This window comes from Trachurus trachurus, assembly GCF_905171665.1.
Source record: "Trachurus trachurus genome assembly, chromosome: 10".
Taxonomy (NCBI): domain Eukaryota; kingdom Metazoa; phylum Chordata; class Actinopteri; order Carangiformes; family Carangidae; genus Trachurus; species Trachurus trachurus.
The window spans coordinates 24,401,513-24,419,853 of NC_139894.1; the positions used below are offsets into that span (position 1 = coordinate 24,401,513).

Genomic DNA, 18,341 nt, shown 5'->3' on the forward strand with positions numbered 1-18,341 from the left:
TGAACAGAGATGTATGGTTTCCTGTAGTGTGTATGTGTGTGTCTGAGGGAACGCGCGTTGTGTGTGTGTGTGTACATGTGCACATGTGTGTTTTGGCCTTGCATCCCTCTGTGTTTATCAAACATATTACAGCTCCTTCTAGATTCCTCACCTGCACACCCCCAGCCTGCTACATATGGCCCACCAATCACAAAATAAGGAATCATGCATACATTAGCATAGCTAATGGCCTACCCTCTCCATTTAATATGCAAATTTTCTGAAACATTACTGAATGCCGTCTGTTCTAAATGAATAAATTTGAATCGCAATTAGAATAATCCTTTATAATTAATGAAAACTGTCAATTTTGGTTCATAAGTAATTTGATTAAAGTGGTGATGGGACACTTATGAAGTTCATCGGGCTGCAAGGAGTGTGAACACACACTCGCACGCATGCATGCAAGCAAACACACACACACAAGCTGCATGACGACCAACAGCAGGGCCGTGGCTGCATTATTGATGAAGATGATTAATAAACTTATGAAAGTGGTTGTCACACATGCCAGACCCCCTTTTTTTTTTCCAGCAACCCAACACAACTTCTTTCCACTCCTTTACCGCCGTGGAGAAACAACAGATCAATCACGGCTTTCTGCCACCTGACAGAGAGGGAAAAGTGAGGGAGTGATTGAAAAGGTTTCCTGGCCTCATGGTGCTGTGTCAGTGGCCTGTCTGTCCGGTGGGAGACACTGATGGACTGTCGAGAGCAGAGTGAGCGCCGCGACGAGCGCACACACACAAACACACACATGCCAAGTCATTACAGGGGGGCTGGAACACTTCTCTGTTGTTTCTCGCAGGAGGAACGGGGGCCAGTGCTGCTGTTTGTGTATAATAACATGTTATGAGGAGCTCATAGTTAAAGACGACGGAGGCCGGTGTGCATCAGCATCCCCTTCTTCACCATTAACTCTCTCATGCTGTGCTGTGCTGCTACTGGAGCGTATAATGGTGTCACTTAAATTAGGGTCACTCAACTGTGGGAAATTGTGTATCGCTTCCCCTTGTAGGCTATGTATGTGAATGTGAGCGCGCTGGTGTCTGTCTCTGGGTGTGTGTGTGTGTGTTGCGTGTGTTTGAGAGTGTGTGTTTGCATGGCTTCAACCCAATAATAATGGTCCAGATAGTGTAGAGCCTCGCAGACTAATTAGCCAAATCACTGAGAAAATAGCAGCTTGCTAATTAATGGGTATTATGGCATTTCAGAAGTCACTGCTCTAATTGGGAGGGAACTGAGCCTCACATTTCCATACTGCAGTAATACCAGCTTTATCCGTCCGTCTATCTGTCCGTCTGTCTACCTACTTGACATGCTTGCTTTTAAACACAATCCTCCACAGGCACGCAGGGAAAAATAATTATCCTGCGTGAGCTCATATTTTCAAACATACATGCAGCTATGTACAGGATATGTATAAACACAGTGCCAAGTTTTTTTACACGCAAAGGAAAGTATTTCCACCACGGGGAGACGGGAATCACAAGACAAAACATTCCTGTGACCTCTGACCCATTATCTTTTGTATTTATTATAATTGAATAGCTTTATATTGCTGCGAGAGGGAAACCTGCCTGATGCAAGTGAATTGGTGAGTAATATAATCCCTCTGAATAATTCTCCCTCTTATGTTGTGTGTGTGTGTGTGTGTGTGTGTGTGTGTGTGTGTGTGTGTGTGTGTGTGTGTGTGTGTGTGTGTGTGTGTGTGTGTGTGTGTGTGTGTGTGTGTGTGTGTGTACCTCCAACCAGCCACTCATCTGGTACACAATGCATACATGCATATCCCCTATAGATTCCTCTTAACCCTATCAGACGGCGGGACAATCAAAACAGATTTGCATTCAAATGCCACATGCTCGGTATCAAATATCAAATCAAGCTGGAGTCACTGAGACAGACAGACAGTCACCTCCTCCTCCCTGCTTCCTCCACCTCCCCTCCTGCACCTCCTCCTCCTCCTCCTCCTCCTGCTGCTTTTCGCCTCTCAGGGTCCCAGGGACTCCCATTCTACCCCGGACGAGCTCTATCGAGGAGTGACAGGCTGTGGCCGGGGCTTGATTGACAGCCTGTTGATGCTTCTCTTTCCACCACACACACACACATACGCAGTCTTCTCCTTCTACATACACTCCACATTTGCCTCCACCACATCCCCCTGCCCGTGCACTGGTCTGGGTGTCTGTGATAGCCCCTGGGCTTGTGCCCCGCAGGCTGCACAGCACTATACATACAAATCACAGTGTGTCAGGCTTGTGAATGGGCCCATTTTGACTTTGTCCTTGTAAAGTCAGGCCCCCCTTGAAGCAGGCTGGATCTGTATCCTGCCTCTCTCTCTCTCTCTCTCTTTTTTTTTTTTTTTTTAACTTTCCCTCTCAGTCTCACATGCACACACAGGCAGATGCATGATGGGACTAACACAAAGGGACAAGTAGCGCACACACACATACACAGACACAAAACACACACTGGAAAAATGGCAGATTTAAATTTGGTGCTAATGGGCAGCACCTCACAGGAGCAGGGCATAAATACATCAACAACAACACAACTGCATAGACCGGGGTCCACACACACACACACACACACACACACACACCATTACAGCCAAGACCTGGGGCCTAATCTCACACACTCAGCTTGTACACCTGGTTAATGTTAAGAGGGCAGTTATAGTCAATTACATTCCCATATAACGCATAAACCTCCACCCTGCCTGTGTCGGAGAGAGTAATTGAAAACAGGCGCAGAACGCACCGGGGTCCAGGCAAAAAGTCAACTTCCCACCCCTGACTTTCCCATTCACTATATGCGCCGTCTTCCCGTTCCATATTCTGGTGTCCTGGGGGTAAATGTGAGGGGGAGGAAGGCGTGCGGTTGCCATTTGGATATGAGGCAGTGAAAGAGCAGGAGAATATGGAGTCACATGAGGTACTGGAGAGGAAGACAAAAGGAGTGGGAAGGGAAGGGGGGAGACGGTGAGGGCTTTGTCCCCCAGGTGAGGAGCAGTTTAGGGTCAGGGTGACAGGGTGGACTGGTGGTGGTGGTTGGGGGGAGTTAAGGGCTGGTGGTGGTGAAGGGGGTGGGGGGGTGCAGTGGTTGTAAGTAGGAGTTTGAGACTGACAGGTGACATTACCCTGCGTCATGGCTGGTGGGACAGAGGGACAGAGGGCGCGATGGTTATCCAAGCAGAGAAATGTCACCGACCAGACACCGCTGTGACACACACACAGACACAAACAAGAGCTTGCACAGACACACACATAGTATATACACACACACACACACACACACACACACACAAGCACACAAAGATCCAGGACAAAGGAGTCTGGAGTCTTTGAGAGCGAAAAAGGCTGGCTACAGTGGGCAGAGATGAAGAGATTACATCCTCTCCATTTAAAAAAGGAAGATGAGAATAAAGAGACAAAGCAGAAGAAAAGGCTAAGAGTCACTGACTATACTATTACGAGTCAACAACCTTGCATTTATTCACATTGCCTGTTTTCTAAACAGCCGTCTCTCAGCAAGTTGGTCCTACAGTATGTCCTCGCATTTGTCCCTCTTTCAATCCGTCGCTGCCGTTTTCATTAAAGCCTAACCTAATTTTTGGCAAAGCTTATAAAATGTCCATATTGCTGCTCATTCGACCCCATTGATTTAGTGTTTGGTTAAATATTCAAGACTGTGGATGCAATTAACATGCTGTTAATGAATAATTGATCGCATCTTAAGCGGCCATAAAACTCATGCATATTAATTATTGAAACAGGAAATATGAAAAAAAAACAACCTTCCTTGTTTTGCCTCAATCAACCTTCTTTCATTTTGTTTCTTTAGTCAGAAAGGCACGTTGAGAGTATTCAAGGGGGAAGAGTGCAGCTTTTTGAGTGTGTGTAAGAGTGCTATGAACACTATGCAAATGCCTCCTATAAACACTGCTTTAACAGCCCTTATATGCATTTAGCTGTCTTTTGAGTACATCCATTTTGCTCGTACATACATCCCTGGCTTTGCGTGTGTGTGTGCCTGTCGTAGCTACAGCTCGGTATGATGTGCAGTGCAGAGCAGTGCAGGTGAGCGTTGTGTTGTGACAGCCTCATGTGTGACAGAGGTAGTAGCTGCCTGTTTTGAGAGGCAAGTGTTTACCAGGAGCGAACACAACAAAAAACAAATCTAGCGAACACGGGAGGCTTGTCAGCGCGACACTGGAGATCAGTCAGCCAACGATAAGCTTCCCTCTCCCACTGTGTCTCTGCTGGTGTATGGTTATAGGCTGATGTTGCCCCTGGCACCTCCCTGGGCCCTGGTGTGTGGAGAACAATGGTGTAGAGAGAGTGAGCTGGGGGTGGGAGTCAGCCTGAATGTGCCTCGCATTAATGCTGTGGTGCACCTGTGGTCAGGTGAATATTCAACTCTGCTCCCTGTGTGTGTGTGTGTGAGAGAGAGAGAGAGAAGGGAAGCTAAACTGACTGTATGTTTGGGAGGTTAAATTCATTATCCGTACATCCTGCACTCCTAAACCACTCTAAAATGACTTGACATGAAAAACACATCCCCGAAGCAGCCGCACACTCCAGGAAAACACCAATTTACATCGTCGCTTGTTATTTATTTAGCACACAAAAAAGCCCTTGGAAGTGTAGGTGTGTGTGTGTTACCCCATCTATCTCCCTCTCTGGAACCTAACTAACTACTCGGTGATGTCGGTGCCTCGGAGCTAAAAGTGACAAGCCGTCAATTGTGTTCCAATATTAACCCCCTCTCAATGTCTGCGTGCCCGTCTTCTTCTCTGTGATGTCGGCTTGATCAAAGAAGCAGCACTTTGGTAAAAATAACCAGGGAGAGTGAGATGGAGGACACCATGCTGCTTACAGACTGATGAACGACGGCCAGTCTTTCAGCAAAAACACTGTTCCCCTGTTTTTCTTTTTCCTCTTTGCTTTGTCCTCCTCCTCAGTCTCACTCGTTATCTCCTTCTCTCTCTGTGTCTTGAAGAGGCAACATGAGGCGTCGGCTGAGCATGATGCAGTGTCCTGTCTACACAGCCAGGTGGTCAGAAGTAGTTCATGGAGTGTACAGTGTAGGATTTTATTGAAAGGAGGAGGCTATATGCTGAAGCTTTTTATTTGGAGAGGAAGATAGCTCGCCAACATTTTTTTTCTCCCCGTATTCCGTCCCTCTTTTACTGAAGAGAAAATGAAAAAGGTCTGGGCGGCGGGGGATAAAAGGGAGAAACAGACCACCGGAGAGACAGAATATGATAGAAAGATGCCCCGTGTCTGTGTTTCATCTTATCTTAGTAGGTTCACCTAGCGGTGAGATTCCTCAAACGCACCTTCAATCCTCAGCAAGAGAGGAGGGGGGGCTGAAAGGGAAGAGACAGAAAAGAAAAGAAAAAAGGTAGACACACACACACACACACGGAGAGAGAGAAAGGGAGAGATGGGAGGTGGATCTCTGTGGCTAATTCTCTGGGTGTGGGAAAGCAGAGCACCTAACACAGGTTGGCCTGGTTTCAGTAATGAGTTTGATTCTTCTCTCTGCCTCCCCAGTCTCACTGGGGACCAAGACTGCATAATAACATCCTCCACACACACACACACACACACACACACACACACACACACACACACACACACACACACACACACACACACACACACACACACACACACACACACACACACACACACACACACACACACACACAGGTCTATGGGGAGCTAATTATTCTCACCTGTGTTAATTATTGCTGTAAGCCAATCAGCGGACTCTGTGCTAATTAGGCAGTGTTAGGTCTGATTAGTGTTTTGCAGCAGGCCCACTCAAACTGTTATCTACCATACTAGTCCCCTCAGGCGAGAAGGGAGAGAGGAGAACAGGTGGATGCTTGCCCGCTGTGTGTGTATGTGTGTGTGTGGGTGTGTGTGCTCACATTTAATAACAAATAACTGAAGGAAAGCCTAAATTCACAATTAAACAAAGTCTAATCAGTTTCTTTCCGAATCAAACTTCCCTTAAACAAAACAACACATGCCATCAACTCATCCAGTCTGTACCCTCTGAGTTAATTGGTCCTGGTTTGGGGTCATTTCTTTTATCTGGACACACAGCCCTGGTGCCCTTTTAGTTAATGAGGGCTGATCCAGGATCAGTTATGTCACTAATGGCTCCTTTTGGCCAGGATAACACCTCAGATTGATCCACACATCACACATGCAACCCCTGTCCTGACCCAGGACTGCTATGTGTGTGTGTGTGTGTGTGTGTGAGAGAGAGAGAACATGTGTGTTTTCCAGAGAAACTGAAAAGCTTAAAAGAAAAACAACAAAAAACTGAAGAAAGGCAGGGAGTGAAAGAATAAATGGAGGGTCCATGGAGGATCTCCAAACTGAGGAGAAAGAAAAGAAAAAAAAGGAGTAAAGGGGGAAAAGGGATGAGAGGAGGAAGAGGAGGGAGAAGGAGGCTTGAGGAAACCTTCCTCTTATGACACGATTGATTTTCTTTCAGAGGCTTGAGCCTGTCACTACTGAACACTTGGTCCCCCACTCCAACACACGCACACACACACAAACTCTGTGCCCTGACCTCCACGTGTGCCTGCTGGTCCATACTGGGTCTAATGACACCGGGGCCTCCCACAGATCAATACTAAGCTGTCACTCAGCTGGCAAGCGCACGCACACACACACACACACACACACACACACACACACACACACACACACACACACACACACACACACACACACACACACACACACACACACACACACACACACACACACACACACACACACACACACACACAACAGCAGTTGGACAGATGCAGACACACACACGCTTGCGCGCGCACACACACACACACACACACACCGAGGCAGGGTATGCGTTTGCACATTTGTGTATGCTGGGAGCAATGTTTTCTACAACCTCAGCAGATGCCCTCCTTCTCCCCCTCCGCCCACATCCCCCCTACACACACACACACACACACACACACACACTGGACCAAAGCCATATTCACTCTCCTCAGCCGTTTTCTCACCCTCCTGCTCCTTCACACTGAGAGTCTGGGTCCTGATGTAATATTGATGAGCGAGGATGGAGGCCCTATAAAAAGTGATAGGTCCTTGTGATTGTAAATTATAAATTGTTATTGATTTCATGTCAATGCACGCATGCAAATGCACGCACACACACGCACACACATACACATAGGTGCACACAAGTATCCAAACAGACACAAGAGAGAAGAAGAAGAGTTTATCTATTTTTTTTCCTGCTCCTCTTGACTAACTTAATCCACGTCATTCACCACCGTCTCTTCCTGTTTCTTTTCTTCTTTCCATACCCCCTCCCTTCCTCACTCTCTCTCTCTCCTCTCCTCCTGCTCCTCCTCCTCAACAATCTCAAGCACTCATCCGCCTCTCTTCATACACATCTCAAGTGCCACTTAGAAAGCCAGACTCGGGGCTCGAGCCAAACTCTCCTCTCGGTGGCTCAGTGTTTGTGCAACTGTCTGCATGTGTGACTTGTGGTGTCTTGGAGTCAAGATCACAGAATGAAAAAAGAAAGAAAGAAAGAAAGAAAGAAAGAAAGAAAGAAAGAAAGAAAGAAAGAAAGAAAGAAAGAAAGAAAGAAAGAACACACAACAAGAGGAAAAAAACCCTCCCACACCATCACAGCCACACATTTTCTTGTCATTCTGGACAAACACGATAATTTATGTCCAAGTAAAAATCTGTTGATTGTGAAAAGCTCTGGCTTAAAACATTTGTTTTGTCTCTGTTAAATCACTAATTATAGCCTGGCACAACACAGGGCAGATGCAGGCTAATTCACCATTAGGCCGTTTGGTGTTTATTAAACTTTTATAATGTGATCACTCTGATAACGGCACAATTGTTTCCCTGGGCGTGTGTGATTATACTGTTGTACCCCTCTGTCCCCTTGTAATGGCTCCCACCGTGCGTGCGTGCCTGTGTGTGTGTGTGTGTCCATATATGTGTGTGTGTCTTGGAGCTTGCGGAGCAGTGTTTTCCATTTCTCATTAGAGTGGCACAGACTCCTGCTGCAGGGTCAAAGGAGGGGGGAGAGGGAGTGTGAATGTGTGTGTATGCTTGTGTGTGTGTGTATCTGTTTGAAGGGGAGTGGGGTGGTAATGAGCGCAGGAACATAATACTACGGCGTCCATTAATGCTCTGAGGCAGTGACATTAGGCATACTTAACTAATAGAGCCAGTCTCTGCAATTACCCACTGTTATCTCTGCAGCTTTAGAGGGGAACCGGCTTTAATAAATGTTTGTAGTAATGTGATAAATGCCAGGTTTGCTCATTTGTAATCTACACTGCGGGACAAGGGGAAGCGGGTGGATCTAATTGTTTTCCTCCGGATTCGAGAATGTGGTTGAGTTCAGAGAAGTCCTCTGTACAAAAGAAAAAAAGAAAAAAAAAAAGAATTTTTCCTGCAGGTACGTCTCTCTTGCTCTGTGTATGTGTGTGTCTGTCTATCTATCTCTCCAAGTCTTCTCTCTCAGTGGGGTACTATTACACCTGTCCTCCTGTCAAACAGAGAAAAGCAGTCCATACCCGACGCTCACCGTCACGTCTCTGCCTCCTCTTTTTCCTCTCCTCTCATCTCTCTTTCATCCCGGCCCACATCAGAGGCGCGGCCGTGATTGTGTGTGTAAACATCTTGTCATGCTAACACGGGCGTCATGACAGAACAGAGATGCGCTTCATTAACGGTGCACTTGCAAGTTTATCTTTGTGTTTGGGCATGTTGAGTGCGGCTATACGTCTGTCTATAAGCGTGTGTGTGTGTGTGTGTGTGTGTGCATCATTTTCTAGGGTCAGTGGAGGAGATGGATAAACACAGTGACAAAATTTTAGAAGCAATATCAGACACAGCGCTGCGGAAGTAAAAGTTCTCCGTGTTTCACTCAAGCGCTCCTGCAAAACTTCTCTCTGAATATCAACCAAAACTGTCAATTAACGCCCAAGTAATCACTTGTTACAGTAAGTGCACTAACAGTTTCTTCTACTCGCACTCCCTCATGCTTTTTGGCAGTAAATCTTCCCTGTTTGTGTGAAGACAATAGCCAGAGGAAGAGAGTGAGGGAGTGGTGTATTGAGAGAAAAAAAGAGGGTACAGGAGGGAGGCAGAGGAGAAAGCTGCGCTGTTAATTGTTTTCCAGAAAAAGGTTGCGAAGGTCTGCGCGTTTGAACTGAATGTCACCTCATGTAAATCACAGCTCCTGTGTTGGAGAAGCCAATAACCGGGATAATTAGCGTGACTCGAGATCGAGGAAGAACTCGCTGCCGAGGAAGAGCGTTCAAACGTGGGGAAGATTCCAAGTGTGATTAACCAAAAAAAAAAAAGAAAAAGAAAAACCTTCAGAGTTAAATCTGGAATATTGAGTGGGAGGACCAAAGAAAAGACACATAGACAGAGGGGCAGAGACACAGACGAGGAAGGAAGAAGAAGGAGAAGGAGAAGAAGAAGAAGAAGAGAGAGAGACATGGATGGAGAAAATCAGAGACACAAACACAGAAGGAAAGGAAACGAGTGAACATTCCTCTCAGCGAGGTCAAGCCATTCGGCAAACAAACAAACAGTGTTAGCAACACACACACACACACAAAGGGGGTGAGGCGGTGTAAAACAACAAAGTGTCTCAGTCGATTGCCTACGCCTTACTTTGTCTCCCCTCATCACTTACATAAACACAAACAAAGGCCTTTAAATTCAGCTCAGCTTTTTGAAGTGGAACTGTGACATGTGCCTGGGTCTCATTTGTTGATGATTAATGCAAAGTAAAAAGAATATATTAGGAATGGGAGAATATATCATCCCTTTGATCGAACAATGCTGTTGACCATAATTGTCTGCATGTTGACGTCCCTGCTTTACGTTTAATTACGGCAGAGAGACTTCCTTGAAGATTTTCTTTTTGTCTCTTAATGTTGCAGCTCGAATTAGTCGAGCTCAGTGTCACAATATAAGAACAGATATGAAAAGGTTGAACTTGGAAGTGATGATATGGCTACTGATGGTACAACAGCACTCACTATACAGGCGCCAGAGTAGAGTACAAGTGTTGTTTTATATTTTTAAAGCAAATAAATCATCCTGCAGAACATAAAGTGATGTGAACATTGTTAAAAGGATCAGTCCTGTGTTGTAAAGTCTCAGCGAGCGGCACTATCACACTGCATATCTCTCCCTCCCTGTCTCCCCCAGCGTCGAGCAGGTTTTCCTTCTATTGTGGCGTGTGAAACTGAGAGCGCCGATCACAGCGCCTGGCCAGCGATCCATTCTTCCTGGACAGATTGATGGAAAACAATCAACAGACTATACATCTTGCTCGGGCACAGCGGGTCATCTGCACTCATCCTGGACACCTGGACGCACATCCTGGGCTACAGCGCTGAGGTAAAGTGCCAAAAGAGGGTCTGGGGAGGGGAAACTGGCTGATGGGAAGTGAGACGCCAGGTTGCGGGGGGTATGGGGCGGCTGGCATAAAGCGTACTGTCTGCGTTCTCACTTAGCAGAAATAATCAGTAAACAATGAATCATCAGGGCGGCTGGAAGCTATACTGCTCGATGACACACGGGCTCTGCCTGCTGGGAGAGGAAGCCTGAGTATCCTTCACTGAGAGAGGAGCTGGTGTGTCTATTCAATTACGAACAGGGAGCCGTGCAGCACATTGGCTGTGAGAGAGAGAGCACTTAGTGGGGCCTTGCGCTTAGACTGTCCACACACATCAGAGCATTGAGAAAACAAAGCCCTTGCTCCTGCCACACACACACATAACCATGCATGTCCAAATGTATAGCATCACACCGAGAGGCGCTCACACTCGCGCTCTTCACGCCTCATTTGAAAAGCAAATTGAGCGCATCTTCTAGGGCGAGTCACGGACTAAATCCTGGAAAACGTTACTCTTTCCTCACTCGCAGCTCCGCCACACACACACACACACACACACACGTGCACACGTCATACATGAGACCTTTCATATGGTAAATATATCTTCATTCTATTTCACCCCCCTCCTTCTATCTCTATCTCTCTGTCCTGCAATTTCCAACACCAAAAAATGTCTTAAATAGCTCTCGGAGAAGTAGGACGCTACTCATTTGGGTCAGCTCTGGCCGGCCAAAACCCTTCATTCTGGGACAGAACAAACACTGACACAAAGGCAGAGGGAACGGCCAAGGAGAGCGGGCAGGTCAAGCAGGGAATGTCAAGCAGTAATGACAAAGCAGTTTACAGAGAAAATAGAGCTACAACTGTGCTATTTACAGTAGCTGCAGCCAAAAAAAAAATCCCCCCATGTCATGAAACCCAGAACGTTTCATTGTAATGACATTTGTAAATTGCAGTTTATATGCCCTAATAAACAGACTGCTACCTGCGTTCAGCTGGGGAGCATTATCTTAACTACCTATAAAGTGTGATAGCAGCTCCGTGTTAGTTTATTGGGGGAAAGAATTAAAGTACAATGTAATACACACAGAGACTTGAGCATTAAGAATACTTATTTCCAGTGTGTTCCTCATTATTTCCTCTCCACAAAACATAAAAAAAAGCTTGTGTTAATGTCGTGTTTCATATCAGTATAAACAAACATAGGTATACTTTGGGAATGATGTGTGTTTTTTTTTTTTTTTTTGTCGTGGGGTGTTCACAAATGAAAGCGAGCCAGTAGTTGGGGGGTGAGAGTGTTGAAGGTCTGGATGAGAGAGAAAGAGGCAGTGCTGTTTTAGAGGCTCCTCGACCTCCAAACTCTCTGCTGTCAATCAGCGCAGCCGTCCGTCCCCTGGGGCCACGCTTTCCTCCAACCCTGGGGGGGGGGCGGGGGGTGGGGGGTGGGGGAACCACCGCAGGGAAAAAAAAAAAGAACACAACCAAACAGATGCAGAGAGCTGCAGGTCAATGTGTGTGCGTGCTATATTTTTTGCACGCCTGTGGATTCTTAGGCCCGCGCATGCATGTGTCTGCATATGTATCTGTGTATTGTGTACGAGTTTATCTGAGGATGAGAGCTGCATCTGTGCCTGTGTGTGTGTGTGTGTGCGTTCTTATGTGTGAGTGTGACGCAGATTTGTGAGGCAGGCTGCACCTGAGGGAGGGGAGTTCTGCCTGCATATCGATGAGCCAGCAACTCTGCCTCTTTGCCCCTGAGCCCTGCACAAACACCACAACCAGCTCAGGGCCAGTCCTGCTGCCCCCCCACCCCACCCCCCAACCCCAAGACTGCAGGAAAAGAAACAGCATGTCAGTGAGAGAATATACCCTCTGATGAAGATCAGGGCACAATTTGAGAAGATCTCTCCTCCTTTTAAGAGAAGCAAGCTCAAAGAAAATCTTAAAAAAGTTTTTTTTTTTAAATGTACAGGGCAGCTACTGTCGTGTCGTGTGCACTGTATGGGCGACAGTGTTGCTCTCTGGGTCTTGTGATTGTTTGCTTCTCTTTGTCTTGGAGGGAAATGTCAGGTGGTCAGAGAGACACAGCAGAAAACCAACTGTGAGGGGAAAAAAGTAATGGAGTGGAGGAGGGGGGAAGGAAATACAACATGACTAAGATTTGGAAAGATGAGGAAAACCTCAATGTTTAGACACCAGCTGATCAGGGCAGATTACAGTCAGGAGAAGGCAGAGCAGGGGCCGTGAGAGTGTGTTTTCACCTTCTCACTAACACAGTCATGGATATGAAAGTGAAACTACACTGAGGGGACGGAAGGCGCTGCCAGTAAACTACATTAGCATCAAATGCAAATGAGCAGGGGGCTAATGGCTGGACAGGTGCAGACTGGGCCTCTAAATGACACACACACACACACACACACACACACACAAACGTTTGCAGTCACACACACACACACAAACACACTGCACGCACACACACAAATGAGATGGATGAATTAAACATGGGTGGGCTCGGCTTGGGGGGCTGGCAGGGCTGACATAAAGTCAATGACATACATTATTCACTAGCGCACGTTAGCCAAGCCAAGACAACACATGACCTCTCACCCCAGGAAGTGCATCTAAACATAACAACCAAAACAATGACGGGGTTCCCCACTAGAGAGGGAGACAAAGAGGGGGGGAGAGTGGCAAACAAACAATACATCAGCTGGGGAAATGCAATAATCCTCAAATCACTGGGAGTGGAGGAGTTTATTTTACTCTTTCCAGATGTGTCAGGTGATCCGGTCTGACACCGACACCCAGAGGAAGACGAGACACAGCTGAGGAGCGAACGTAACGACCGTTTAGTGCGTCTCTGGTCCACAGGTCCTATACAGCTACACCCACCATGAGGCTGAGACTCGGTCCGTTCCACTGGCTCACAGAACAGGAAACTGTCGGCCATGACATCATCCTCCCCGGGAGGAGCACTTCCTGCCCGACATTCTTCACTCAAGACACACACACACTCGCCAGGAAATGGCCTCTATCAACACACACACACTCCTGGGGAAATAACCAGCCTGGACGCGGATACACAAGCACGGACACGCATGCAAGGAAATGGGCCACATCAACAGCGGGCTGCAAGGAGTGTGTGCGAAACCCAAACACACACAAAAGCGCACACTCAAAAACAGCAATAAACCTGAAATAACACTGTGTGTAAACTTGACGCCCCCCTCCCCAACCCTCCTCCTCCCCTACACTGTGAGTGGAAATGGGGATCATGGGATATGCAGGGCTATCCAGTGGATCCTTATCTCTGGTCACAGAGAGTTTCCCTCCCTCTCCCTGCCTGGGGGACACCCTGCAGTGGGCCTCGGGGAGCTGGACAGGCAAGAAAGGGGCCACAGGACACAGGTGGCAGGAGGACACATGGGGCCGGAGGGACAGTCATACCCCCAAAGCGGGCAGGATTCAGAGATTAGGCCACAATTATATGGATGTCAATTAACAACAACAGTTCTGTGAGGAGATACGTTTAAGAGCAGCTATGCAGAGAGAGACCAAAGGTGGGCAAGGGTGAGAGGGAAATGTGTTTGTGATTTGAGGCCCATCCAGGCGCATGATAGACTGACTGGCAGTGGCTGCATATGATTAACCCCGCGCTAACCAGGAGCGATGGGGAAAGATGGAAGTGGAGGTGGAGGTGGGAGGGGGTGGGGGGTTAAGGGTTTCCCTCATATTATCCTGCCTCTGTAAGAGGCTAAAGTGGACCACACATGTTTCCCTGGGGAAGACACATTGAGGCGAACAGGAGCCTCTCACCTTTCAGCTGCTTCCCCTGCCTAGTGTCAAGCACAGACACAACTTGTCACGTCTCCCTGAATTTCCATGGACTCGCCACCACGAAGGTTAAATCCATAAAATATGGCATGAATTGCTTTTAACTTGATCGTGGACTGATTCAGATCAGATGGGACTTTGAAAACTTATCTGAGACAGTCAGAGACGACAACACGCGTCAGACAAACAGACCTTAACCAAGACAGACAGAAAACATAGGATGCTTCTTTAGACTTCACTGAAAATCTAAGTAACGTTCAAGCGCTTTTTTTTTTTGCTACTGTGGCCTAAACAAATGCTTCATAATTAAAATCTAATTCACATCGCTCCTTGTAGACGCTTTAAAGCCCAAACGCATTCTCTCCTCAAGAGGAGGGCGAGGTGCAGAAGAGAAGAGCGAGAGATTCTCCCGGTGAGCGAGTACAGTACCCAGAGCGCTGCCGATCCACACTGTACCAGATTTGTTCTCCTAACAATCAAATAAGTTTCTCATTAGCTGACTTTATTTTTCCTCATTCCTGCGGTTTTGCTGCAGTGGCCTGTTTCTCCCATCTTAACGAGAGAGAGCTAATTAGGCAATCAGACCCATTACTCTTCCAGAAGAGTTAGAGCTAGCCCAGCTAATTAGGGCTGTAAAATCTAATCATCTCTGTGAAACAGCAGAGGGCTAACGAGCCCTTATTTAACGAACTAAATAACTTCAAGGGTGGAGAGGGGCTGCTGATGGTATTTCTTTATGAATTTGAAGGAGGGGAACTCATGGTAATTGAGTCAGTTTCACCCTCACAGTTGTTTGTTTGTTTATGAATCTCTGATTATTACAACTGCCAAGAATATATTGGTACTAAATGAGCAAACGTATAAACCCCCCCCCCCCTTCCTCTAAAAACGAGCTACCAGCGCCTCCTCCTCCCCCTCCAACAGCTCTCCTCTCACCTGACCTATTTTCCTGTCCAGAAAGAGTGCTGCTCGCTGGAGAGAAAAACTGAGATATTGCTGTTGTTTTCCCTCCCCCTGTTCTAATTTGTTGTTCGTTAATGCTGCCCTCACACCTGAGCCATTGGGCGTCAGGGGAATACCGCAGAGCGAGCGAGCGAGCGGCCGCAACACATGCTCAGTGTGAGAAAGCTGTTCACGCCAGAGATCAGCCTGTTCCGTCCAAGGTGGAGCTGCTCAAACTACGGCAAGCTGTGGGTGGGGGGGAAAAGTTTTAGGACGGCTGCCCTGCAAAAGACCCGAGCGACACAGGCGCACAAATGAGAAGCTCAACAAGTATGCACACAGGAAAACAAAAAAAAATCAGAAATATGGCACAGAGTGATGGGCAGGCGTGTTGTCTGAGGCCATGTGGTGGGGTGCAGCTGTCTCAGGGAGCGCTGAGGTGAGGCCTTCCGCTTCACTGGAGCGGAACGAGGGTGGCGCACGCACACGCATAGATACACACATAGACAAACACACACACACATGCACACGAACACACGCACACGCAGGTAAAGAGTAGCTTTTGACAGAGCAGCAGCGAGAACAGGACAGCTGTGTTCATCAGATAGCACAGGTCACTGCCTCATTAACACTCACACAAATACACTCGAATGTGACAAATTCAAATCAGACATGAAACCTAAATAACCTACAATTGACTTCTATTCACCTGATGATGCACTTGTTATGATGCAAATGTTATGAATCATAAAATACAGAGGAGGTGATAACTGTGGAGAAATCACTTCAAAAATGAAAGTTTGTTGCTCTCCTCCTCGTCTCGATCGGAGCAGCTTTAAATCTGCACGCTTCAGCAGTTGCTCAAGTATAAACAAATAATTTCCCTCACACTGTTTGTCCACATGTGTGCCACACACATGCACACAGCACGAGCCAGACTGTAAATCTACAGGGCCGCTGTGTGTGTGTGTTGTTTTGTTTTTTTTGCCGCCTGGCTGTAAATCATTGCGAGCCGCTGCATCAGTCAGAGGTAGTTTATGACGGCAGAAGGGGAAAGGTGTGCAACTCAAAAGAAAAAGTGTGAGTGTCAAGAGCAGCGCACAAGCTTCAGTACCACACCCCGTCCCAGGGTGAGATTTATGCACACACACACACACACACACACACACACACACACACACACAGACACACACCAGACTGTAGCTGTAACCCTAACTGCTCATCAGCGAAGTCATCAGCCCGACCACACAAACACCAGTTTGACCACACTGGCAGCAGAGCTCCACTGCTCCAAATCACACACGTGCCACTGGGATATTATTTACTGCTGTTTCACACATTTTTTTCCACCTCACACAGACGATTACGGTTGCAGGAATTCAAACAACCTGTGGCCTGCTGTATTGGGCCCGCAGGTTTACATTTTATCATCCAGATCGCAGGTCGAAAGATGCTTTTCGGTGAAATCCCGTCATGATTTTATATCTGTAGTGCGTTTCTGCTGCCTGTGTATTCTGCACACACTTCTTGTTCAGGGACAGTCATACGTGCCCGCGATGACGGCGCAGCATCAAGTGGGGGTGATGATGGTGGTGGTGGTGGTGGTGGTGGGGGGGGGGGGTTGGAGGGTCAGAGGCCAAAGTTTGCTTACCTGTCGATGATGACAGGGTCTGACGGGGTCTCGTTCCTGTTGCCACAACTCTTCTTATCGCAGCATCGACTGCAGAGAGACAGAAGAGGGGAGGTGGGGTTGGGGAGCAGAGACAAAGGGGAGAGTTAGTCATCGAGACGTGAACAACAGAAAGAGCAAGATAAGGTACAACTCAGAGAGGCAGAGGAAGTCAGATGAGCGTACAGGAAAGGAGAAAAAGAGGAGGAAAGGGGCGTGAGATTTTTTTGCGGAGTGTAAGTCGACGCATGATTTGGATTTCTTCGGGGCTCGTGGAGGTAAGACCGGGGGCTCTAGCGCTACAGCAGGTGAGATTAACGGGGCGGTTTTAGGGAAAGTTTTGGAGGAAAAGCACAAAACCACTGAGCTCGAACGGGGCTGGGTACAAACTTGAATTAGCCTCCAGGGCTCAGGTTAGCTCCATTTCTGTCAGACATCACACAACCACACATCTTATGTTCTCTATTTTTCCTCAGTGCTCGTCCCCTCCCTCTATCCCGCCTCTCTCTCTCTCTCTCTCTCGCTCTTTCTCTCTCTCAGAAGTGGGTCACAGAGTGGTCCCACTGGACCTGGGGAGTAGTGCATGCTCGCTAGAAGGGGGTTGCATACTGATGTGACGAGTCCTTTCTGAATCATTTGACTGCAGCACAATGTAACAGTGTGTTGTGAGACCCCCCCCCCCCTCGCCTTCCATACCCCCCCCCCCCCCCCCCAAAATAAAAAAAAAGTATCATCACGTCTACCTTCTCTTTTTCGCCTGCTCGTCTGTGCGTGTCTGTGTGTACCTGCGTCTGACTGCTGTATGTGTGTGTGTGTGTGTGGGAGGAGATGGAGAAAGACATAAAAGAGAGGAGAGTGAGAGAAGGTGGTGGTGGTGGTGGGGGGTGCAAGAGATTGACCCCCCCTACACCCCCCCCCCCTACTTTCTTGAGTCCCTCAGGACAGGAGGCTTGGAGAGCCAGATCAGATTTCTGATCTCGACCGTTTCCTGCAGCATATGAAAACAAGTGGTCTAAATTGCCTTGTGTGATAACCAGGAAGTGGCTACACTTTTGCCATCAGCCATCTTTCTCCATGTAACTCTGCATGTGTCTCCAGACGGCTGCTTTTGTGAGAGACAATCACAAGCCGCGCGATGCTTTTATTGATTCTAAATGCACGCGACAGCCTGTGAGGGCTTTCGCTCGCTTACTACTTTTGAGTGAGTGCATGTGGGTGAATTTGTGCGTGTCTGTATTTTATGTGTAATTTGAGTCTGCCCCCCCCCCCCCCCCCCCCTGCACATAGCTCACTGTCAGGACACAGCAAACTGCATGTATTACACAGACTAAGGAGGATGGGTTTGAGTAATGAGCTTTTCCTTGTCCTAATTAGCTGAACATGAGAGGGATGCACACACACACCCACACAT

The 18,341-nt window shown here is 47.5% G+C and overlaps 1 protein-coding gene across 1 annotated transcript in view; it reads right to left on the bottom strand.

The window, feature by feature from the left end:
• The window catches only part of LOC310992269 (transcription factor COE1-like), a gene marked incomplete at its 5' end in the record, with an annotated part of 53,704 nt that overhangs the window by 30,516 nt on the left and 4,847 nt on the right, over positions 1 to 18,341 (bottom strand). Inside the window, one exon of the mRNA XM_083980288.1 lies at positions 16,913 to 16,981. Coding sequence (XP_083836414.1) covers positions 16,913 to 16,981 — 69 coding nt within the window. The remainder of the gene's footprint in view (positions 1 to 16,912; positions 16,982 to 18,341) is intronic.